Genomic DNA, 25138 nt, shown 5'->3' with positions numbered 1-25138 from the left:
CATAAGTATTTTTCAATGTTGGTTTATGGTAGTGTTGTCAAAAGTACCGACTTCGGTATCAAGTCGGTACTGAAATTTAGAAAATGTGACGCGTTGAACGGAGTCGGTACTTTTGACAACACTTGTTCATGGTAACTACCGTAATGTATTTAACTAATGTTAACAAATGAAACCTTAATACATTTTTCATTAATCATATTTAATACATAACTCTATAGTAAGTACATGTAATTAATTAATTACTCTGCACTTATTTGAGTAAGTACAATATACCCACGTCTCATTTTCACTAACATTGTAAATCACAAGAAAGTCCAAAGAATTCAATCTGATGGATTACATCTCAAGTAAATATGATGTATTGTGCTTTGTAAAGGTCAGAATTTATTTAAATTCATAAATAATTATTTACAGATGTCACACTCTTAAATTAAATTGAAGTGGCTAGAGTTAGCTTTGCAGTGACACTAAAATAGTAATGCAATATCCAACTTTACATGTGGTTCAAATTTCAAAATATTTATATTTTTAATAGTGATCTTTTGATCACCATTGACATTAAAACAATTACTGGCTTATCGTATTGGCTTGAATTGTAACATTAGTGCAAAAAAGACCCACTTTTGAAACGTGGAAGATAATTTACAGTCAGTTTTTAACTATTTTTTTAAAGGACATTTTTGAATGTTAGTCCTCATCTTTCACAGTGTTGAGGATTCTGCAAAGCGCCAGCACTCCCTGACATATTTAATGCATACTGAGACAGCGCATCTCATTTTATAAACCATAACTCTTTTCCATATATTATTCAGCCATCAGACCTCTTTTTGCTGAGTTGCTCTGCCTGAAACAATCTTGCTTAGACAGACCCATTTTTAATGGAGCAGGTAAAAAGAGCAAACTTAGCTGAAGCCCCATCACTCCTCCATCAAAATCCAAACCTGGCTCTAACTTGCGTTCTTCACTTTTTTTAACGGAAGGATCCATGAATTCACGAAGCACCTGTATTGTAAGATGACACCTGGACTTTGATGACTGTTTTACACTGGCTGTAATATGAAGAATGCTGAAGTGCTGTACAAATGTAGTGTACTTTCTCCATTGGGTGCTGACATGTTTTTGTTACCATTTTATTGTTGATGGTACAGTCCTTTTTCTGTTTTGAGCTGTGAGTTTTGTATCTCATCTGTGGTTTTCTTGTGTAAATGCTTGTACGGGCCATGACAAGCTTGTGGTGCGATTGAACCAGAATCTGATGTTAATGAGTTAGAGATGTGTGTGTTTGTTTGGGATATACTGATTGAGGTCAGATACATTGGCCCCATGGCCACCTTCAGAGCACATTAAGCATAAAACACACTTTTAAATTCTTTGGAGGGTGGAAGACTGCCTTATTATATCACAGTAATTGGCTTTTTGAAGAGAAAAAAGGTTAGTGAAGGAATAAAAAACCCAAGGAACATCCACAGACTGCGTTTTTATTTCTGAGGCTACTGTACATCTATTTTTGTCAACTAGAAAACAGGGATGTGCAAAGCTGCATTTTAAAAATCCAATCGTTTCTGGTTTTGTCTGAACGTCTCTTTGATTAATAAGGAGCCATGTGTAATAGTGTTAACCTAAAGTGTTAACCTGATCCAACATGTTGCTAGCATTCAACAACACTAGATGCTACACAATTAAATGTAGAAAAAAATCTTCACCCAGATTGAGTTACTAAATCAGTATTCAATTGTACAAATTATTTGTTTGTACTTTAGAACAAAAAATATTGTGAAACATTGATTTGTGAATTTCTAAATTGAATGGTTTTAGATATGTCACTAATCACCGTTTGGATCATGGTTGGGTTTTCTAAGGTTAATAGTTTTAATGCTAACTGGCACTACTAATAATTTACTTTTGGTGTCATTCATCCCTCTATCTATTTTGTATGCATTATTATTCTTTTTATGCAGGACTCCTCCATGTATGTTTCTTTATCATTCTTTTTTTTTTGATTGACTTCAACATTTTGATAAAATATAGGATATCTCAATCTTTTGAAATGACAGACTTCTCTATTTAATCATGTAGTCCGCTTAAACCACACCTCTTTCTCTCAATCGATTACAAGCTTGCATTCAGATCTGCCTCCATCCACAGAACTGCCAATACATCACAACTGTAAATGTTCTTTCAATGCAATTTGCAGAATTTTACTAAAATCCTTTGTAGATTGTTTAAATTAAATTGTTTAAAATTATTAGCTTCTGGTCACACAAGTTGGCCTGGATGTGACACATTTGAGTTGTGCTTTATCCTGCATTTGTGTTTGTTTATATGGTGGAACATTAAGGATGAGTTATTATTAGGATTGCTTAACAATCTTTTCTCAAAGATTGTCATCTTCCATCTTTGCAACTTTTCTTTTTCATCAGTAGCAGGCTCCTAGATTCCATACTACTTGTACTTTCCTTGCTTGCACCCTGATTAAATTGATGAAGGTGATACAGGCGTAATGTCAGCCATCAAATTTAATGACAAGCTTCCCAGCCTGACGACTCTGTATAAATGATTACAATCAATTTTCACATGCAGGTTCGTAGAGAATGCATATAGCAGTCTAAAATGTCCGACTTTTGGCCTCTGAGATGCACAAGATGATGGGGAAGAGTAATCCGAAACCAACACTTGAGTCCCCTCAGTCTCATTATGTCACGGTGAGACATTTCAGATTTAATACTCTTGCTCTGTTGTTCTCTTTCTTTTTTTGGTCCCATAATTCCTTATACCAGTTCTTAACGGCCACTTACATGGAGAGCGATTTGCAGAGACGATGTGGCCGGAAGTCAATTGTTTTAAATAATAGTTGGAGGTTTGAAGCTGGAGACAGTGAAGGTTACGCAATTTGTTGCTGCCTTTGGATAATTCAGTCAAGTAAAAATGCCTTGTCAACCTCCCACAATATCGCCATCAGCGTGAACGTTCCTTTATGCTACAAGGTTGAGCTCTTTCAGTCTGTACAGGCAATTATTTGATTCATCACTTGATTTCTAAACTCTGGTTATTCTATCTTTAGTTGTATTTGCCCAGCAACAAGTTATTAATACGACCTTGCCTTTACTGCAGGCTTTAATGAACCAGTCCTGATACTTTTAATTGCTTAAATCTTTTGTACTTTCTCCAAGTACCTTAGCGCTTCTTCTCAACTCTGAAGTTTCTTGTTGACAGAACAGCTAAAGTCCAAAGTTTAAACAACCTTTATGCCTAGCATTTCCAGACTAGCTTTAAGCAGCAATTTATGCCGTGGCCTCTGCAGTGGCTGTTAATAAATGTTAGGTTGCTGCACGGCATTGAATGGGACCTTTTCAAAGCTCTGCATGTATGTCCACGCAGTGTGAAATTGAGTTTTATGAAGTGCGGAGTTCAAGAGTTGGCGGGAACGTTGAGCGGAACGTGTGTCACTGAGGTTAAACTGCAGATGAAAGAATTCCAGTTCACTGCTTGCATAAAGACATCTCAATGTATCCAGCTGATAATACAGTCACAAAATCTGATTCTCCTGCACATTGTCTGCTGAGATTACCCCACCTTAAAGCGACACGGCTCAAGTGTCGCCCTGGGTCATTTCCAGGTGACTTCCCATGTGATTCTGTATCCTGGCGCAGGGAATGCAGTCACGAAAATAATAGGGTGTTTCTTCCAATTTTATGTCACAATGGTTGATTTTTACTCAAAGTAATCATATATATCTAAAAAAAAAATTATATGAAGGTTACATTAGTCTTAAGATTTTCTACAAACCTTAATTTATTTTTGCTTCGTTTCAATGGCTTTGTTTCATCCTTGTTCCACATCAGACTTTGTCCCACTTCATATTATTATAATGGATTTTTATGTATTAATGCATGTTTAAAATTGAGTCACTAAACAAATTTATAAAAAAAAATCAGGTTTTTAAATGCATGTCCCACAGTTTGCTGCATTTCTGTAAGAGGTTAGTTTACCAAGGAGACAACAGTGCCATTGAAATGAGACTTGTGTACACTACCTTTTAAAAGCAATGCTGCATAAATGTTTGACAGTAAAGACATTTATAATGTTACAAAATATTTCAAATAAATGCTATTCTTTTGAACTTTCTATTCATCAAAGAATCCTGCATATTTTTTTTCTCCCATTTTTTTGAACAAAAGTATTAAGCTGCACTATTGTTCTCAACATTGATAATAATAAGAAATGTGACACTGAAGAAGTAAGACTGCTGAAAATCCACAGGAATGAATTACATTTTTAAATACATTAAAATAGAAACCTGTTATTTTACATTGTAATGTCATTTTACTGTGTTTTATCAAATACATGCACTGAGCATTGGTGCTCAGAGCATTATGCATTGCCTTGGTGAGCATAAGATGCTTCTTTTGAAACTTTACAAAAATATTATTAATTATTTAGGATGCATAAAATGCTAGTATGTAAAAGTGTTGGTCATTTTATTCCAAAAGTGAGTCATTTTGTCATTTCCACCACATAATTCCATTAAACAAAAATACATAATTAAACGATGTTTAGTTTGCATCTTCTGCAATGTATTTGTTCACTTTCTGGCACCTTTTTAATGGACAAACTGGATCAAACTAGTAAGAATGTGAAAAGTGTGTTTTTAAGAGTTAATTTACTAAAAGTGTTCAGGGCCAAAAGTGCCCATAGTTGAAGAAACAACCATTAATGGTAGTGATGCACCGAAATGGAAATTCTGGGCCGAAACCGATACCGAAAATGTAGGATGCACTTGGCCGAAAACCGAAACCGATACCGAAAATGGCTTCTTTTAAAAACTTTAATATATATTTATTTATATTGCTTAATTTTTAATGGATCTCAAATGAAAAATCACAAACCAATAGAATAATCATCAAACTTGTATTACCACTAACAGTTACATAATAAAACCTAAAATATTTTATATATTATATATATTTTATATTGCATGCGCTTCATGAGGCACACGCGCGCGGTCTCTTAAGTCTCAAAACTCGCGCACAGGATACGAGGCCAAAAAACAGTATCCGCGCGCAGAATGCCATCCACGCGTGGGCGCGTTTCTGCACCGCGAGCGCGCAGAATGCCATCCGCGCGTTTCTGCACCGCGAGCGCGCAGAATGCCAGCGCTCTGAAAGTATCCGCGCGCGCGTTTCAAGTTGTCAAGTTGACTTTGGAGGCGGGGACAGTGGCATTACTAAGCAATTTGTTGGTGCCCTCTCAGCTCATGCGCGTGGTGGGAGCGGTGGCGCTGGTTGTCCTCATCTGAAACTTTAAAATACTTCCATACCGCTGACATGCTCAATCTTTGCAGACGCGTGCAAACAGCTCGACCGTGAGTGAAACCAAAGCGCTTGCGCGCGGATGGGAGGGGCGCGGTTGACATTCATTTTCGGTTGACATTTTCGGCTGGCTTTTTTATTTCGGTCCGAAACCGATAATGCCATTTTCGGCCGAAATTTTCGGCGACCGAAATTTCGGTGCACCCCTAATTAATGGAATAAAAATTCAACTCAGTGGAACTTCTTTAATGCAAGTCAGTTCACTCTATGGGCATCTTCATAACAGCATCCCAGGGCAGCTATTCATGTAGGTAATAGGCATTAAAGTGCAGAGTCTATCTGTTCGAATGGGGAAAGAAATCTCCAGAAGATTGGTTTTCAATAATGCATTTCAAATCCGCAGTAAAATCTGACAACAAGGGTATATGTTTTTGCTGGGGTGTTCATGTAGTTTCTTTGCAGAAAGGACATTGCGGTGCTCGGTGAATGCCAAGGATCCGTTTCAGATATCAGATCGTGATGGAGAGTTTGACCATGCCAGTAAAGGTTCCTGAATCTTTAGCCTCCCTAGAGAGGGAGAAAAGGTCGCAGAGGCGCGGGGATGGGAGCTAGCAGGTTGTGGTGTCAGTTAGCAGCCACGGTCAGTGATGGACTGTTTGTGTACTTTAAAGGGGTCTTTAAATACACATGATTCACAGTTCTGCCGATCCTCCTACTCAAGCACCAGGTTGCCAGATTCTCTTGCAAACGCAGAGCGTCTCTTGCCAGTGAGGCGGCTGTATTACAAAATAGTGAGGACATTAATCTGATGGCAGGCCATGTGCTGACACTTGCCATGCATGCAGAATCTGATTAAATAAATCAGAAGCAATGCTTTTCCATCCCAATGGACACAATTTACTTGCATTAACAATAGCAGCAATCAGGAATTCACTGGAGCCGTAAACTTTCAATAAGAGAGCCGTATTCGATGGATCCTAGCCAGAGCTGCTGCTATATTTTACGTGAATGAAAGTGAGCCATGTCAGTTCCAATCGGTTGTGCTATTGTGAGGTCCTATGTAGGGTTGTGCAAGACTAGTTGACATTGGAAAAACTTGTCGTTTACTTTTTTTAATGTTTAGAATTATATTTTTTACATGTAAGATTAACATGATGACAGTAATTTGAATGTAGCTAATTCAAAAATATTATTTTGAAAAGAGTATCTGGAGCATAAAACAATAATTTCATTCATCTGATTATTCAAGTTCAAAGTGCTTTGTCATTCCAACCATACAACAATAGTGCACAGCAGAACGAAATTGCGTTTCTCAACTCAAATGTGCAAAGCAAGGAATAAGAAAACAAAATAAGGGTACTACAAGCAGGGCTACAACAGGTGGACATAATATACACTATAGATGGACAAAATAACAAATCAAGTTATTCGAATCAAAACTAAATCTATTCTGAAAATATAAAAATGATATAAATGCTATACACAGTGGGTTATAATGCATAGTAGTATATTGCACATAGGTATAGTAGCATATATCGACAGTCCAACAGCCATCATATCTGTGTATTGGTAATGTGATTTAAGTATTCTAATGGCCTGTGGGAAGAAGCTATTACTAAGTCTGGCAGTCATGCATTGCATGCTACGATGTTGTTTGCCAGAAGGCAGAAAAGTAAACAGACCATGGGCGGGGTGTGTGGAGTCTCTGATTATTTTGGTGACTGTTAACAGTGGGCTCAAGACATAGCCTTGGGGAACCCCGATGTTCAGGAGGATGTTTCAGAGGTTTTGTTCCCAACTCATACTTTCTGGGGTCTATCAGTGAGGAAATCCAATATCCAGTTGCACAGTGAAGTGTTGATGCCTAGTCGGGCCTTTTTCCTCACCAAGTGCTGGGGATGACGGTTTAAGGCGGAGCTGAAATCAATGAAGAGCATCCGCGCACAACTGTTGTTCTCCAAATGGGCCAGGCTCAGATGAAGTGCTGCTGCTATGGCGTCATCGGTGGAGCGATTGGGGTGGTATGCAAACTAGAATGTGTTAAGTGCTGCCTTAAGTCTGGATGTGATGTGACCTCTGACCAGCCTTTCAAAGCACTTTATCATAATGGGAGTGAGCAGTGAGGGCTATCAGGTGGTAGTCATTGAGTGTTGAAGATGGTGACTTCTTTGGTAGTGGTAAGATGGTAGTGGCCTTGAAGCATGGGGTACGATGGCTTGACTTGGGGCAACTGTCAGTTGGTCTGCACGTTATGTTATGGTATGTTGTCTGGACCTACTGCTTTCCGTGGGTTGACCCTACGTAGGGTCCTTTGGACGTCAGCTGGGTCAAGAAAGACAGAACACTGCATCACCTGGGCTGGAGGGGGGTTTCATTGCTGTTATGATGTTTTCCTTTTCCTCAACCCTGCTCAGTAGGTCTTAAGTTTATTAAGTCAAGTCAATGTTGTCATCACAGGGTAGTTGAGAGGGTCTGGGATCTGTGATGGACTTGATACCCTGCCATAAGCGCCTAGAATCTTTTATGTCAGAGAAGTAACTCTGGATGTTCTGTCCATAAGCACACTTTGCTTATTCTATTCTATTGGCTATTCAGGTCTATTCTGTAAATTATTCTGTTTTCCTTTCAGCAGGGCTCATCCTGCATAAATAAATGAACTCATGCATTTTGGTGAACTGGGCTTTTTCTGGGCTAAAAATGGGGCATTTCATTTACTTTAAACACAAAGCATGATTGACACAGGGCTGTGCCTTGATTTTTATTGTGGATAAGGGGAGTTTTAAAAGGCTATATTCATCTTGTGTTAGTAATGAAAAGGTTCAGAATGACTACTCTGGAGTTTTGAGAGATGGCAGGACACAGTTTGCTGAACTTGGGGTGATAAAGGCATTAGAGAGGATTACACAGTTTAATTACCATGTTCGTAGTGCTTTTGTTTGAGCTTTTTCTTTATCTATTGTGCATCAAATTAATGGTTCTAAGTTAATAAAGACTATCAGGAAATGTATTCATTTGAGCATTTCTACATTTTGAAATGTTTATAAAAAAAATAAAAATAAAGTGCCTAATGTTAACTTGTGTTTTTATATACTTGTGTGTTTCTACATCTTTTGCCTTAAACTCCTATTACTGCTCATTAATAGTTGGTAAGGTAGTTAAGTTTATGTAATGGGTAGGATTAAGGGATGTAATATGGTCATGCAGAATAAGGCATTAATATGTATAATCAATAATTAAACTTGTGAGATAATACAACTTGTAAGAATTGGACTCTAAACTGAAGTGTTAGCTATTATATAATAATATAATATGATATAATATATACATAATATGCGTTATATACCTGTATACATAATTGTGTATTTTTTATCTGTTATTAAAAATAACAATTGTATACATAAATATATACCTAACACTTAGATGAAAATATGTTGGGTTTTTTTCTTGTGGGACCTGTGAAAATATTGGCATGGTATGTGCAAATCTGAACTACCTTTTGTAGTGTCTTTAATTTGTTTTAAATTGTTAATTTTCTAATATACACTCTGTATCATTGTTGGGTATTTATTCATTTTGCTGCAGAAAAACTAGCCTAAAGGACAAAGCAGAAAAAAATCCTTGTTCAAGTATGCATGACTGATTGAACAGGTGTATTCCTGTATGTGTGCACTGAAACACTGTGAGCAACAAATCTTGTCCTTGAAAACACGTGTCCTTCAAGATTAAACGATTGAAAAGAATAACCAAAAAATATTTTCCCCATCTAATTAAATAGTCTATATTTTAGTTAGTTAACCGTCTCAGTGCTTCCTAGTGGATGCTCTTGTTTTAGTCTGTGGTTTGGTTTGGCACTGGTGATTGTTGGCTGTTTATATGGAAAGATTTGTCATTTCGGCAGTGTCTTAACACAGTGTTCTGAACACTGTCAACATGCACCTCGTCTCACCATGAAACGCATTGTGACATGCCAGTGTTGATAAAATGCTGCCTTTTCACATTAGAAGTGACACCACGACCTCTTGTGTTCTTCTTTGTTTACAGGTTCAACTACAGATCAACTCATCATCTCACCACTAACGGTTTTTATGAGTTTCTCAACTGGTTTGACGAGAGGGCCTGGTACCCATTGGGCAGAATAGTGGGAGGGACGGTAAGTTTTTTTATTTATTTATATATATATATATATATATATATATATATATCATCTGTATATGTATGTTAAAATTATTAATTATTAAAAATTATTAAAATTAACATACACCAGTAATAAATGGTGTTGAAGTATTGTTCAGTTCATTGTTAGTTTCTGTTAATTAATGTAGTTAAGTAGAGCTGCACAATCAATTGTTAAAAGATCGCAACCTTGAATCAAATACCCACTCAATCTCATTCCTAAATGACAACGATTTGCCTGTCTATTAAACCTCTGACAAAATCACACAGAATATTCAAATCTATGTTCGCGCCCCGTTGACCCATAAGAGCAGTTTGACAAACGGTCTTTTCAACCAGTGTAGGCCTATCGTTATTTCTGTTACAAATGTTCATATTATCACAGAAGAACTGGGATAAAAGTTTATAGTTTGGATATAAACACTGATGTCTACTAGAGATGCGCCGATTGATCGGCTGGTGACGGGAATTGGCCGATTTTCCCGTGATCAGTCATGACCGGCGATTGGCCGGTCAGTCTGACATGTGCCGATTTTATGCCGGTCAAATGCACTCGGGTGCCGCATTATTAACCTTTTGAGCCATATATGGGATTTTTATTTCTGTGCCCCTGAGAGTACGGTGCCACATATGGGATTTAGAATGTTCAGTGACGTCGCGTAACTGCCAGATTCAAACTGCTTTTGCGGACGCGTTCAGCGCTGTCATATATCACAACTATGCAGTGTTTTCAACCGCATAATGTTTATTTTAGGTTTTAGACATTTAAATACACATAATCACGAGTAAAACAATACATTTGGAGTTTGTAAAATACACACTGATGTCTGTGGAGGCAGCAATAACAATCTATTCAAATATTATTTGCCGACGTGTGTTGTTCATATCAGACAAACATAGTGGAAGTAACTATAAAGTGTACTATATTCTTCTCACAGTTCACCGGCCACTTACTTGCATGTATTTCGGGAGAAACTGGTCAATTCACGTGCTGTAAATCCGACTGACAGGACATGGCGGCGCCCATCTCACGTTATAGATCAAGATTATAAAAGTTTTTAAACGACCAAACACACTCACTTACAAGTATTTGAGAATCAGAATATCAGATAGTTGATGACCTGGTAAGCAAGTTTGTGATTATTTTTAATAAAAAGGGAAATAAAAGCGACACATCTGTCATAGTGTTATTGTGGCTGCGGTGTATCGTGTGACCATGCGTCGCCATGGAAACATTAAAGCATTAAAGGAAACGTTCTAAAATAACCGTCGCCTTGAAAAAACTCACTTAGAACTCACTGTTAGAATATTTTAAACTTACGCGTGCAAGGGGTTAAAGAAAAGATAGAAAATAAATATTTGTGTGTCCTGTAAAATGTTTAGAAAAAATGAAATCGGTATCGGCAGGTCAAAGTCAATGAGAAATCGGAATCGGCCTAGAAAATTGTAATCGGTGCATCTCTAATGTCTACGGAAGCTATCAAGATAGAGTAGATCACCTTTTTAACGTAACATGCCACTTCAAATACTGATTATATCGATCGCAAGTGACTGTGATTTTTTTTTTTTTTATGTCATTGAATCATTCATTCAAACCAATTTTTGAAAAATTCATTCAGATTCATGAAACATTTAAAATAGACCGCAGCAATTAACATTTTGTTAGAACCTCTAGTAAAACATGTTATTTAGTTGTCTGTTCAGAATCATGGAAGAACTGTGATCTCTATTTGAAACCAAAAAAAATAGTGATTCTCAATTTATCCAGAATCGTGCAGCTCTATAGTTAAGTATTGATAATAAATGGAACCTAATTGTAAAAGTGTTTTACTTTCCTTTCCTTTTTCTTATGAGCCACGTTTGAAGCCATTGTAAAATGTACTCGGATCTGAGTGGGAGTTTCTTCTCTATTTAAATCAATTATTATTTAACACAAATGATTCATCATTTAAGCCTTATTTTAAGATCGATGCATGTGAAACAACAGGACTTTTAATCTATGCGTCAAAATAACAAGTGATTTTTGCCATTCACACCCCCCAAAAAAATCTATTATGTCTTTCACTTCATGATCCAGAAATATTACTACACTATTTTTAGTTGAATGCTTGATGTCCACATTGTTGTTGCTGCATTCTTATGGCGAATGTTTGCATTCTATACAGTTGCTTGTGAGTCAAGTTCTGTTTTGTTTGCATTTCGACTGGTTCTTGTTAACCCCATAACCTCTATATGATAAAAATGCAGTTAAATGCATGCCAAATGTTGTTTGTGTGCAAGCTCCTATGGATAGACAGCCTCCGGATGATTTCTTCTTGAAAACCGCATCTTTCGTCCCCAAATATGGCCACCCCCTTTAACACTCCCTGTCACTGAGAAGCGCAGTGCTGCTGAACCTAATGAGCTGGCTGGAGAAAGTTTGGCTAACGTTTGACATCTGACAGCTCTGGTGTTAGAGCTGTAGGGGGGCTACAGGAGGCAGGGAACAGCATCTGTTGTTGTGTACAGTTCAAGCAGTCGTTATACGGCCTTCAGAGCAGGTTGGTCTGTTCCCAGCACAGCCTGCAGACTCGCTTGCGAGATGAAAAAAGAGAGGGTGGGATTGTGGAGGTAAAGGACCGGGTATTTCCTTTCTCGCTGCGGGTTGGCTGCTAAATTCAGCTTCAAAAGGGAAAATTGTCATATACTCACCCTCATGTTGTTCCAAACCTGTATGACTTTCGATGGAACACAAAATGATATTTTGAAATATTGTTTTCATTCATATAATGAAAAAAAATGGGGTACAAAACAACATTGGAGGAGACCATGGACTTTAATTGTATGGACTCCCTAGACATTGTTTTAAAATAATTTTTGGGAGAACTATCTCTTTAAGATGATTGATTACAAGGCTCCTAAGGGTGTGCTTGGGCTAAGCTTTTCATTATCTCTGTCTTAGAGCCAATCAAATATTTAGTAATGTTTACAGGCTTTTTTACAGATCTTGATTTCATTGATGAATTGCTGCAGGCAAGCTTTTTTTAAATCAATTTCGCATTTGATTGCAACTCTCATATCTTGTTTTTTTGCAGGTGTATCCTGGTCTGATGGTGACTGCGGGCTTGATCCACTACATACTGAATCTGCTTCATCTGACTGTGCACATACGTGACGTTTGCGTGTTCCTGGCCCCCGTCTTCAGTGGCCTGACTGCCATCTCCACCTTCCTGTTGACGCGGGAGCTGTGGAACCAGGGTGCCGGGCTGCTGGCAGCGTGTTTCATCGCCATTGTACCCGGCTACATTTCACGCTCTGTGGCCGGCTCATTTGACAACGAGGGCATTGCCATTTTTGCCTTGCAGTTTACCTACTACTTATGGGTTAGTTGGATTAAAATATAACAATTTGTGTGTGTTTCTCTTTATTTATGTTTGTTTTCTTCAAAACTATCAAGTTTTAATGATGTGAAATGACTGATAATCATAAAAGTTGAAAATCGTGATCTGTTCTCACAATTGGTCTGAATCATTTGTTCATGAATCTGAATGTTAAAGTTCTCTGGTTGAAATCTTTTGACAGTTACATCTCAAGTTAACAGCTCACTGGAAGAGAAGATTATCAATGAATAACTTTAAATTTTTGCCTGTTCATACAAAGTTGTCATATGACTTGAAGGACTCGGAATATAGAGCATGAATCTCAAGGACTACTTTTATAATGTGTTTATAATGTTTTAAGGTGCCCATTGAGAACTGTTCTAAAATGAAAATATCCATTTCAGAAACTCTAGCGCTGTCCCACAACAGTCAAAATGATGAATTAACCTTGACAGACATTCATCACTTTTTTTTAGCTGAACGACGAGACAGCTGGAACGGATGCAGTGGCAGCATACTTTGTCTCCTTTGGCGCTTTTTTTTTTTTTTTTTTTGGCACCATCCCTTCTCTCTGGAGCTTGTTGTCAGCTGAGACTGCAAGGACTTTGCTGTCAAGCTTGACTTAAAAATTGTATTTCCTTGGTCTTTCTTATCTCTGAGTGTTCCACATCTTGGCTTTGTTTGAGGTGATGATATCAGACCCTTTGTTTGGGATTAGCAGAATTAACTTGAGTGTGTCCTTTCCACACAGGTGAAATCGGTGAAAACTGGCTCGGTTTTTTGGGCCATCGGCTGCTGCCTCTCTTACTTCTACATGGTGAGTTTTCATTGGACTTTTACCTTCAGTTGATGTACTGCATTTTGTTTCTGTTAATAATACTTGGTAATACCAAAGTAAAATACAACTTTTCCTGCTAATGCGTATAGGAAATTACACTACCGTTCAAAAATTAGGTGTCTAAGATTTTTTTTTCTCTTATGCTCATTTGTTGAAAAATACAGTAAAAACTCTAATACTGTGAAATATTATTACAATTTAAATAACTGTTTTTATTGTAATGTTTTAATGTAATTTATTCCTGTTATGCAAAGCTGAATTTTCAGCAGCCATTTTCCCAGTCTTCTGCGTAACATGATCCTTCAGAAATCATTCTAATATGCTGATTTGATGCTCAACATTTTTTATTATAATAAACATTCATTATTATTCTTATTAATGTTGAAAACAGTTGTGCTGCTTAATATTTGTTTCAGGATTCTTTGAGAACAGGATAAATAAAAGTATTAAGTTCTTTAAAAAAAAGTCTTACTGACAACAATCCAATGAATGGTAGTTTATAGTGTGACAATTGTAGTCCAATTTAGTGATAAAATGACAATTCTTTTTGCTGAATCAGAACGACTCAAATGAGTCACACTTTACACCGTTTGAGTGAATAAGTTGGCGCACTTGGGAATTAACATTTGATTCACTCATTGAACTGCAAGTCAATCAGTTGAACCATAATCTTTGTTTTATGTAAGGTTCATGAAATGTTAAACTGCAATTGCTGTAATATGTTAAAGAACCGTAATCGTTAACTGGAATCGTAATCTGAAACTGAATCATTAAATTCTTATGATTCCCATCTGTAGTGTTGGGTGTGCTGGGTCTGGTCGCACATCTCCCTTGCTCTTTTTTTCAACCCATTAATGTGATGTGTAAAATAAATGAATAAGCAAACACCACCATCCATCATGGCCATGGGGCCATGCGCCAGTCGGTTATGAATATCAGCCATTTCTGAAACTTGAGATTCTTCCCCTGGAGGAAGGCAGCGCTCATTAATAATGGAAGCCTACAGCCCTGCCCAGCCCCCAATAATCTCTGGCTTTCCAAATGTGTTTATAAACATAAATGACACCAGTGCAATCTGAGCCATCTGCTCCATCAAGACCTTGGGGTCCAGCACAGTCCGACACGACCTAGAGGCGCTACCGGGGGCATGAGTTGAGAAAGCCTCTCTTGAGCGGGACGTTCTAAGTGACCTAGAAATGTGCAGAGGTTTCAAAAGCTAAGTGTGCTAATGGAGTTTTCTTGTAAATGTGATGTGAAATAGGGGTGAAAGGCAGCAGGGACCTTGACGATATGATATAACTTGGTCACGATACATTACGTTTCTTTACCTTTAGTGTAGTTTTTCTTTTTGAAAACTATACCACTTTGAAAACTATGTATATTGAAATCTTTTACTTGCTTGTTTCTCTTTCATTTGCATTACACCGCGACTACATCAGATGTGAGCGGCACGACGTAACAAAAGACAATAGAAACCATTGTAATCAGTGATTCTGTCTACTCTGGTTGCGGCGCGAAACGATAAATCCCATGGGTTCTATTTCTGACATACTCCAAGTGTTGTGCCACTACATGGATTTGCAATGGTCGCTTTGTTGTGCCAGTGTAGACGGCCTCAAGATGTCGCGATGTGCCTAGTGTAGACATGGTTAGACTTTGGTGCTTTCGACGAGTATTTTATAAACTTGAAATGATTTTAGATTTTGTCCGAAAAGACGAACACTGGTGTTCACATTCAGTTTTTGTCTTTTGTCAATTGTCTTTTTTAATAGTTTTGGATTTTATTATTTTAATTAATTTTAAATGTAATATTTTGTCTGTCATTCATTAATTTGAGTCAGTTTTTCCTCTGACTCTAAACTCTTAACACCGTGTCTACACCGGACGTGACAAGACAATAGAACCCATTCTAATCTGTGATGCTGTCTACACTGGATGCAGCGCAACACAACAAATCCCTGACAGTAAACTGCTGCACCAACCTACTTTTAGCGCTCGCACTACTTCTGACAAGAAGAACGAATGGATTTGCAACAATCACGGTCTCATCCAGCGTTGACAGCCTCAAGCTTTAGCTTTGCGACAACTGTTGTTAAGAAAGACAATGGAATATTTTTGTCAATGTCATTCATTCATTTTTCAGTCAGTCAGTTTTACTCAGAGTAAAGTATTTTGAAATGACAATAAATTGTAGTTTACCTTTTTTTTCTTTCTTATTCATGATGTGAATTAAACTTCATATACTTATGAAGATTAATATACATAACATAAACACCCAATACACCATAAACAATGTTTTTTGTTGTAATGTGACCCCATGAAATATAATTATTAGTATGTTGAAGTATTGGCTACTTATCTAAAAATGTAAAATGATTCTTAACGTGAAAACTGATACAATATTTGGACGTGTTTTGTATGGCAGGTGTCTGCATGGGGAGGATACGTCTTCATCATCAACCTGATCCCCCTCCATGTTTTCGTGCTGCTCCTTATGCAGCGCTTCAGCAGGAGGCTGTACATCGGTGAGTCACCTGTGTTGTGTGTATGTTTGTGTGAGCGTCTCTGGTTCCTGTATGAAGTACACACTTCATCGCCCACACAATCACGCTGCGTAGTGCTTGTTCTCCCATACAATAATGAAGCGTGAACCAGCTTTTTCCCACTTTCTTTTTGTTTTGGAAATGCAGACTCTTGCGCAGTCGTGGTCGCGAAGTGTTCGTCTATTTTCACATTGACAGCAGCATTTAAAGTTGACGTTGATGTTTAATGACACTTTTTTTCCGCCCACTTTACTTTTTCTTCTTTTTTTTCCACAACCAATCATAAGCAGCGCTGTTCGGTTGGATACATGGATTTTCATGTTGCATAAAAAACCTTTGGCTCCACATCCACAGTCTTGAATGACAAAACAACATGCTTGCTGTGAATTGGGACCTCAGCTAGCATGAATAAGCTTGCCACTTCTGCAGAGATACCAGTTCTTTTCCTTCAAGAGCAAAGAGTCAATTTTGGAGTCCTTTTTTGTCTTTAACAGATTATGCCATTTTTTAAGTGGATGAATAATTAAAGGTGCAATGTTTTTGTGAGGCTACTGAGCGAGCGCTTTGATAAAAGAATGAGGCCTTTTGCCATTGGGCTAATTTTGTTTAAATCTTTATTAGCCTCTCACACTCTGCGCAGCTGCCCTGTGTGAAATGTACTACTGATGGATGCTGGGTATTAGCTCAGTTTGTCTCCGCTCTGGAAAGTTCTTGCACTTGCCGCAGGTCCCACTACACATTTGCCATGGCCCGACTCCACATGAGTATCACTGCCACCTCTCCTAATAGATCATACTGATTAGATTAAGTAGCACTGCTCTCGGTTTATGGGGCCAGTGCTTGAACAAAGAACAGCAGTCATGTTCAGAGATGGATGGAGAATGTTGTAAAACCAGTGGGATCTGGTTATTGCATTTCTGTTTCACCTTGTTGTCTCCTCCTAGAGTGACGTTTTCTTTGCTAGCTAACAGTTTAAAGACTGTTAAATGTATATTTTGGCAACAAACATAGCTAGAACTATCTGGAAATCATGTCCGAACTGATTGGTTGGGTGATACTTGACTTTCAAGGGTTTCCAAAGTTGGTGTTCCAGGTTAATAACATCAAATCAAGATATTCAGAGTTTTGTTTGAGGCTCTCAGTAATAGGCAAACTAAATTATCGTTCAAAAGTTTGGGGTTGGTAAGATTTTTTATTTTTTTTTATGTTTTTGAAAAGTCTCTTATGCTCACCAAGGATGCATTTATTTGATAAATACAATAAAAACAGTAATATTATTAGAAATTAAAAGGACAAAAGACAATTTATGTATTTTAAAATGTTATTTATTCCTGTGAAACAATGATAGTTTTTGTTACTGTACTGTAACCGTTTATCAAATTAATACATCCTTGCTTAAGTAGGCCTATGCATTTATTTGAAAAAATATTAAAATACTGACCTGAATTTGAGCAGTAGTGTAGGTATTGACAAGTAGATCTGATATATATACTCCACTATTTTTTTGTGAGGTAGTCATTACTTCAAAATCTGAACCGTTTCTTCTGCTAATTTCTCACGCATTTACAGTACAATCATTTAGAGACCCAAGACTTTAAGATGATGCTATTGCACTGTTGTTTTACATCTTGGATAAACCTGCATCAAGTTATGGTTTTTGTTTTTACATGCTGTCTCTTCCTGTCTAATTTGGCCAGAATAAGTTGTGGTGATGACCAGATTTTAGTTCGATACTATGACTCTGTGAGAATTTAGCCACTTCCACACTGCAGGAAGTGATACACGTTTCAGAAACTTCAGAAGTATTCCAACATATCAGAATAGTTTTGAATGTGTATTGACGTTATCCAAAGAGATTTTGAGTTAGCAATGTTCCCCGCTCTTTCGATTTGCATGTCGCCTATCCAGGTCTCATCCTAACACAAAACCAACAAAGTATCTAAAAGAATGTCTTCCATCATAGTCGTTGGTGTTACTACTATTTTGTCATGCACCGAAACGACACGATCTAGATTACGTCACCAGAGGGTTCCCGTTATAGGTGCCAATGCAAGAGGGAAAAGTCTCTTCTGGTCTGTACTCTGTGGTTCCACTTCCAGGGAGTCCCTGTTGCGGAGAACCAGAACAAGATATTCAGAAAGCCCTGTTTAACTCCAGACCTTGAATATTTTGTCACTAGTTAAATCAACCCATTTTATCGAGTTTTTTCTTTTTCTTTCACAAAACAGCCTGTCAGCTGTCCACAAATGAGGAAGTGTTTGTGTGTTTGGAGGGCTTGGTGTGTATTGTCTCATTAGAGCATCCTATTTTGGAGTGTACATGTTCCAGTTTGGCCCTTAATTGATGCTTCTCAAAGGCTGACAGCTCATACAGTCACTTTGTCACACGCGGCTTCAGTTTCCTCTACTGCGCAGCTGTATCGCCATCTCATGTACCCACATTCATACCTGGACCTCTCTTCTGACAGGCTGTCAACACCTGTCTCTCAGGTAGGGGTCCACTTCACGGAGCTGTCAGTCAAGTATCGCACAGGTGACAGACTGTTGCGGTTGCCATTCTTCTAGGAATGTCTGCTCTCCATCACTGTTCTGCTCTCCAAAAAACACTGTTTTTTCACCGTTTGGTTTTTATCGTGCCGTATTTGTCACTTTGGATAATATGAAGGGACAGATTGGAAACACAATGATAGCTGGTTTAGAAATGGAGGAATGTATATATATATATATATTGTGCAGTAAATTATAATTTAGAGTTTAACAGACACAAAATCAACAAATAAGCTAAGTGAATCCTTTTCTTGGTAATGCAAGTAACCACATTTACAAGACTGCCCTGTGGTGGCGGCAAAACGTAAGCATGTATTTCACTTTCATTATTATGCGAGTTGTGAATAAAGCATTATAAACCCCAGAGTATTTCAGAATGTCAGCAGGAAACTTGTACTCGTATTTGAAGTTTCTACAACTGTGCCACTTGTCCTTTGGCTGCACGAGATGAGGGATTTCTTGGGTCAAAAAAAGTTGGAGTTTGCGATTTATCATCTTCACTACCGCGAAACACTCGCTGTGGCTGGGTGTGCTTAAGGGCCAATCCCAATTCTACCCCTTACCCCTTCACTTTCCCCTTCCCCTCTGTTTTGCGCGTGCACGTGAAGGGGTAGGGCTGTCTCGATTCTCTTTTGGTTGGAGGGGGAGGGCTAGGGGGAAGGGCCAGATAGCCCTTCAAACGAAGATTTTTCGGGACCACACTTCAAACGAAGGGGTATGAGAAGTGTCACTGCATACACCGGCTACAGAAGCAAAATGGCTGCCCAAGCAAAAAAGGAGACCCATAAATGTAAGAATTGTTGGCTTTAATAAGTATTTTAACAACAAATAAGGATTTGTTTTATGTTCCATTCAATCTTGTGTTCATATTTAGGGTCAGTTCCTTCAAAGAAACGTTTGTAAAAAAATCTCCTCTCCCCCGAACAAAGCACACAAGCTATTGGTGCATTCAAGTCATCTCGTAAAGATCGTATTTATGAGTTGAACGCACATGAATGCCACTCAATGTCGTATTTCAAACAGTTTCACACAGTAAATAAATAAATAGGTCAAAATAGGACAAACATAGGTCTGTACCTCCAACGTGTTAATACAACACCACAGAATACAAGTCCTGTGTACAAGTCTTGTGCATCTTGGAAGTTTGTGATAAATATCGGCGCATCTCCTGTGACGTAGACGACGACGTATAATGACGTGTAACGGTGTAGTAGTGGTGTCCCATTTCTTAGGGGAATATTTTCACCCCTACGCCTTGCCACTTTGTTTCAAGGGTCAAGGGGAAGGGGAAGGCGAAGGGTTAGGGGTAGACGAAGGGGAAAGGGGTAGAATTGGGATTGGGCCTAAATCTGCCGTATAAGAATGATTTTCTGTCACATATCACACATGCGCACTTCAATAAGCCGACATAATGCAGGGATATGTCAATCGGTTTATTCTTAAGCTGTTTATGACCTTAAGGCGATAAAGGAAAACTGTTTAACGTGTTTACATGACCACACGCGTAGTCTGCTTATATAGCATTATTGGGTTAAGAACATGTAAACACACTCGATGTAAATCCAGGACCATCAGGAATTCATTAAAAAGCTTCACGTCAGTTAGCAGTCATACTTTGCAAATTTTGGTGGTGCTTTAAAGAGACCCTTTTTTCCATTTATTTTCCTAGCAGACTCTTAGCAATTTGCAAATGGGGAAAAACACACAGGCAATTAATCATAAGGAACTAACAATATTAAGTGCCTCAATGCATGATTTGGAGTGTGTGCATCAGGAGAGTGCAAAGTGAATTTTTTTTTTAAACATGGTTATGAATTAAATATTATTCTACTGTTCAAATGCTCATCAAAGCTGCATTTATTTGATAAAAATACAGTAAAAACGGCAATATTGAAAATATTCCTAATTGTTTTTGTTTTTTATATTTTAAAACCATGAAATATAATTTTATTCCTGTGATCTCTTGTCTTCAGTGCCTCATGATCCTTTAGGAATTATTTTAATATGCTGATTTGCTGCTCGAGAAACGTTTCTTTTATATCAATGTTGAAAGTTGCTGCTTAATATTTTTGTGTAAATTTGTCTACCTTTTTTCATGATTAGTTTATAAATAAGAAGTTGAAAAGAACAGCATTTTGAAACCGCATTATTTGAAATTTAAATCTTTTGTAAATTTATTACTATATATTTTTTTCTGTCACTTTTGATCAATTTAATGCATCCTTGCTGAATAAAAGTGTTAATTTCTTTCCAATAAATCTTACTGACTCTCTTGAAGTTTTGAGTAGTAGAGTACATTACATTTATGCATTTAGCAGAAGTGACTTGTCGAGGAACATAATCAATTTGTCACAGGGATGAGGATAGTTAACCCAAAAAACGATAAACTACTGTCATTTACTCTGCCTCATGTTGTACTAGACCTGCATGACTTGTGTATATGTGGAACAGAAAATATATTTTTAAGGATCGTGCTGGTCGCTCTTTTCCCTGCAGTTTTGGTAAATTAGGCATTTAAAAGGCAAAAGCACAATAAAAGCTGACCGATGCTCTATATTCCAAGTCTTCTGAAGCCATATAATGGCTTTATCTGAGGAACAGACTAAGATTAAAGTCATCACTTTTTCAAGTCTTCAGAAAACTTGGAAATAAAGTTTTATAGACCATATTCAAGTTACTTTTATGGTGCGTTTTTTATTTTTTTATTTTTTTTACGCTTGACAGTCACATCAGTCACTAGCCACGTTTCCATTAGAGATTGCGCAAAACTTTTGCGTTTTTTCTTCTTCTAAATATCGATACAAAACTATTGTGAAATGACAGCGTTTCCATTAACCGATGTTATGTGACTAAAACATAATTTTTTTTCTTCTCATGGTAAGTCATTTAAAAAAATCATGCCAACGGATGTTGGTTGGTTTATATATCACAGCCACCGCACTAGATATTATTATTATTATTATTATTAACGGAAGGAGACGTAGGTGTGTTATCCAAGCATTAATGGCAAGGAAATACCCTTATACTGTGAGTGGCACATATGAGGAGTTTCTCTCTCATTTCTGCTCTGAGGTCTTGATTGCGGCATTTCTTTGAGGTTAATCCAGTATTCCTGTAATTCTTTTGTCTTTTATGAATTTAATAAACAACTTTGTCTCGTATTCTGTCCGAACACACCGTGCCTTCTAAGTCAGGTGACTGTAAATGCGCAACAACAGTTTTGCGAAATATTTATTTTTCGAATTGCCTGAAAAACCACCTCATGCAAGTGTAAACTTTTTTGCGATAAATGGGAGTTTTTGAGAAATTGACGTGTTTCCATTGAGCGTATTTTCAATTTGCAATTTAAATTTGCGCAATTTGAAGGGTAATGGAAACTACGGTTCGTTGTAATTGCATGGAAGACTTTGACTGGGACATTTTCTTCAGAATTACTTCTTTTGTGTTTCACTGAAAAGAGTAAGTCCTACGGTGTTGGAACGTAAGTCAATATTGACAGAATTTAAATTTTTAGGTGACCCATCCTTTTAAGTGCTCACATAAGAAAAGTCTTTAGTCTTTTTTTTCTTCTTTTGTTTTTGAGATGCAATGACCATCTAGGGCTATTCTAATTTTCTTTGTTTCTTTTTATCTCAGCCTACAGCACCTTTTATATAGTGGGGTTGGTGCTGTCCATGCAGATCCCCTTCGTAGGCTTCCAGCCCATCAGGACGAGCGAACACATGGCTGCTGCAGGTAAGACCGGTTTGCCTCCATTCTTCATTTACACTGATTTAAAAGCAGCACTCTCAACTCAAATCCATAAAGCCATGAGGGCAATCATTTACATAACATCCAATCTGCAGCAGTACTTCATGACCGTGTGTGAGAGCTAAGTAAATGGGCTAATGGATCATTTGCGTTTGCAGGTGTATTTGCTTTACTTCAGGCTTACGCCTTTCTGCAGTATCTGAAGGACAGACTGACCAGGCAGGAGTTCCAGACCCTGTTCTTTCTGGGCGTTTCTATGGCTGCAGGGGTGGTTTTCCTCACTGTTATTTACCTGACCTACACAGGTGAGTGCAAAAGGACAACAGCTGCATTTAATTTGAACAATTTAAAATCTCTGAACATTTTTGAACTAACTTTTAAACCGAACTTTGACCACAAATGTGACTTTCTCTCTCTTTTTTTGCCAAAAATTCAGACTTAAAATGGGTCTTTGCTTGGATATCAGTTAGGGGAGAGTGGGGTAAACTGCATCCTTTTGGGCTTTTTTGCCTCTTTTTTTTTTTGGCCTTTTGAGTAGTGAGAGGTAGAAAATAATATTCTAATTTCAGATGATAGCAAACATCCTGAAATATAAGAAATCATCTATTACATACAAATATGAAAAAAAAAGATAGCCTTACCTACTCAACCTTTTTAATTGGTCTTTTAAAAATGTGTAATTCGGGATTGTGAACTATTTATACCAGCGTTAGCGTTGGGTTCGTTAAGATTATTCTCAAAGATGCATTTATTTGATGAAAATACAGGAAAAAAGAATATTAGGAAACATATTAAAATAGAAAAGTGATTTAAATTATAAAATAAAAATATAAATTATTTTTTTCTATGATGCAAAGTTTTTTAGCTGCCATTACTCCAGTCTTCAGTGTCACATGATAATTCAGAAGTCTTTCTTATATACTGCTTTGTTGCTCAAAGAATATGTATTATTATTATTATCAATTTTGAGTATGATGAGGCCTATATAAATATTTGGTTACATGTTAAAAATGATGCCTGTTTTGATGGGTACAGATTTATCTACCCATAGCACAGATTTATCTACTGACATATCTTACCACACTCTCTATTGAAAGGTCACAACTGTCACAGGAAGATTTGTTTTTTTAATGCCCCACTATTTTGCAAGATTGTCAGTAAATAGATTGCACCATAATAAATTGTCGCCCTGCGTGACTGATTTGCAGTATAAAAAGCAGCTTTTTTTTCAGTGTAATATTAAAAAGATCCAATGCTGTTTACTTGTCAAATAGAGGACACAATGCTGATTGACTATGAAACACTTTTTTTTTTTTTCCAACATATCACCCTTGATGGCATTGAGATGGCAAACTCTTTTATATTCCGTCCTTGTCTAAATCATCCAAACCAAACAGCTTTCAGTGAGGGAAGAAAAAAGAAAAACATCCACGTCACCGCATCCAATTCTCTGCCTTCTCACCTGAAAAACAGCGTGACTTCATGACCTCAGCCTCTTAACACCACACCTCTGCCGGCATATATGAAGTCAGGGTGATTTGCTTGTATTCCCGTCGTACCCGAGGCTTTCATTAATCTTTCTGCTGCAGGGCCTCGTCTGCAGAAGGCCTCTGAGATCTCATTAAGCACTTCCCTCCGCTCGCCACACTGCTTTTCAAACCGAGCGCAGTCTCGCGGTGCAGATTAATTGAAAACGTTGCTGGCTATATGTGTGGTATTAAGGTTCACTGGATGTAGTCCAAGCTCATCAGCGCCTCAGAAGCTGCTTGAAAGTGCTCTTGAGTCAGTAATGGTCGGGTGGTTTGCGTGTGCCTGTTATCGTTTAATCACCCTGTTGTGTTCTTGTGCTTTTCAGGGTACATTGCTCCTTGGAGTGGGCGTTTTTACTCTCTCTGGGACACAGGGTAAGAATGCGATGTAAACTATTCAGCATACATTTTTTTTTTTTTTTTTGGTGCTCGGTCGTACGAGTGAGTTGCTAATAGCTCGTTAGCACACCCCGTTAAATGGCTTAACAACAAAAGAGCTGATTTTGTCACAGGCTCAAGCATGTAGCGTGATTTAGATCTTTAAGCAGGTTCTTAGATTGACTTGAATTACGTCTGAATAGCTGCATTCAGTTGATCTTCATTCACACCACCAATGAAACCCCGCTGCTAGCTCACAAGCATGTGGTACTTTGCTGTTATGACTAATTGCTATTGTAATAATATTTTGGGGATGGATTAATAGAATTTAGTTTAATCTCACAAAGCTTAAAGACCCCCTGTGGTGAAAATCAAGTTGTTAATGTTATATGTATATGTGGTGTTTCAAATATGCGTTAAGACAAACCTTGTGCAAATTCATCAGTCAACAGCATTGCTGAGTATTTTCTCGTTAAAACGGCAGTGAACCAAAACCGTATCAAAAATGCAGTTTGAAATCTACCTTGTTCTCTTGTACATCACAAATATGTTGTTTAAATATGTCATTTTGGTGATCAAAGATGAGTTTTAAGGAATACAATTATTAACTACAGGGGGACTTTAAGAAACGTCTGGGTCATATTTCACCCCAGAATCATAAAATCAATCACAATGTTTGGTTGAATCTCACTATTTATTTATTTATTTTTATT

At 37.6% G+C, this 25138-nt stretch overlaps 1 protein-coding gene across 1 annotated transcript in view; it reads left to right on the top strand.

The window, feature by feature from the left end:
- The window catches only part of stt3b (STT3 oligosaccharyltransferase complex catalytic subunit B), a 47614-nt gene that overhangs the window by 12894 nt on the left and 9582 nt on the right, over nt 1-25138 (top strand). Inside the window, exons 2-8 of the mRNA XM_079625279.1 lie at nt 9351-9459; nt 12557-12844; nt 13593-13658; nt 16105-16204; nt 22405-22503; nt 22677-22823; nt 24374-24422. Of these exons, the coding sequence (XP_079481405.1) occupies nt 9351-9459; nt 12557-12844; nt 13593-13658; nt 16105-16204; nt 22405-22503; nt 22677-22823; nt 24374-24422 (858 nt within the window). The remainder of the gene's footprint in view (nt 1-9350; nt 9460-12556; nt 12845-13592; nt 13659-16104; nt 16205-22404; nt 22504-22676; nt 22824-24373; nt 24423-25138) is intronic.

The sequence above is a fragment of the Phoxinus phoxinus genome, assembly GCF_949152265.1.
Source record: "Phoxinus phoxinus genome assembly, chromosome: 10".
Taxonomy (NCBI): Eukaryota; Metazoa; Chordata; class Actinopteri; order Cypriniformes; family Leuciscidae; genus Phoxinus; species Phoxinus phoxinus.
This window is presented reverse-complemented; position numbering and strand designations above follow the sequence as displayed.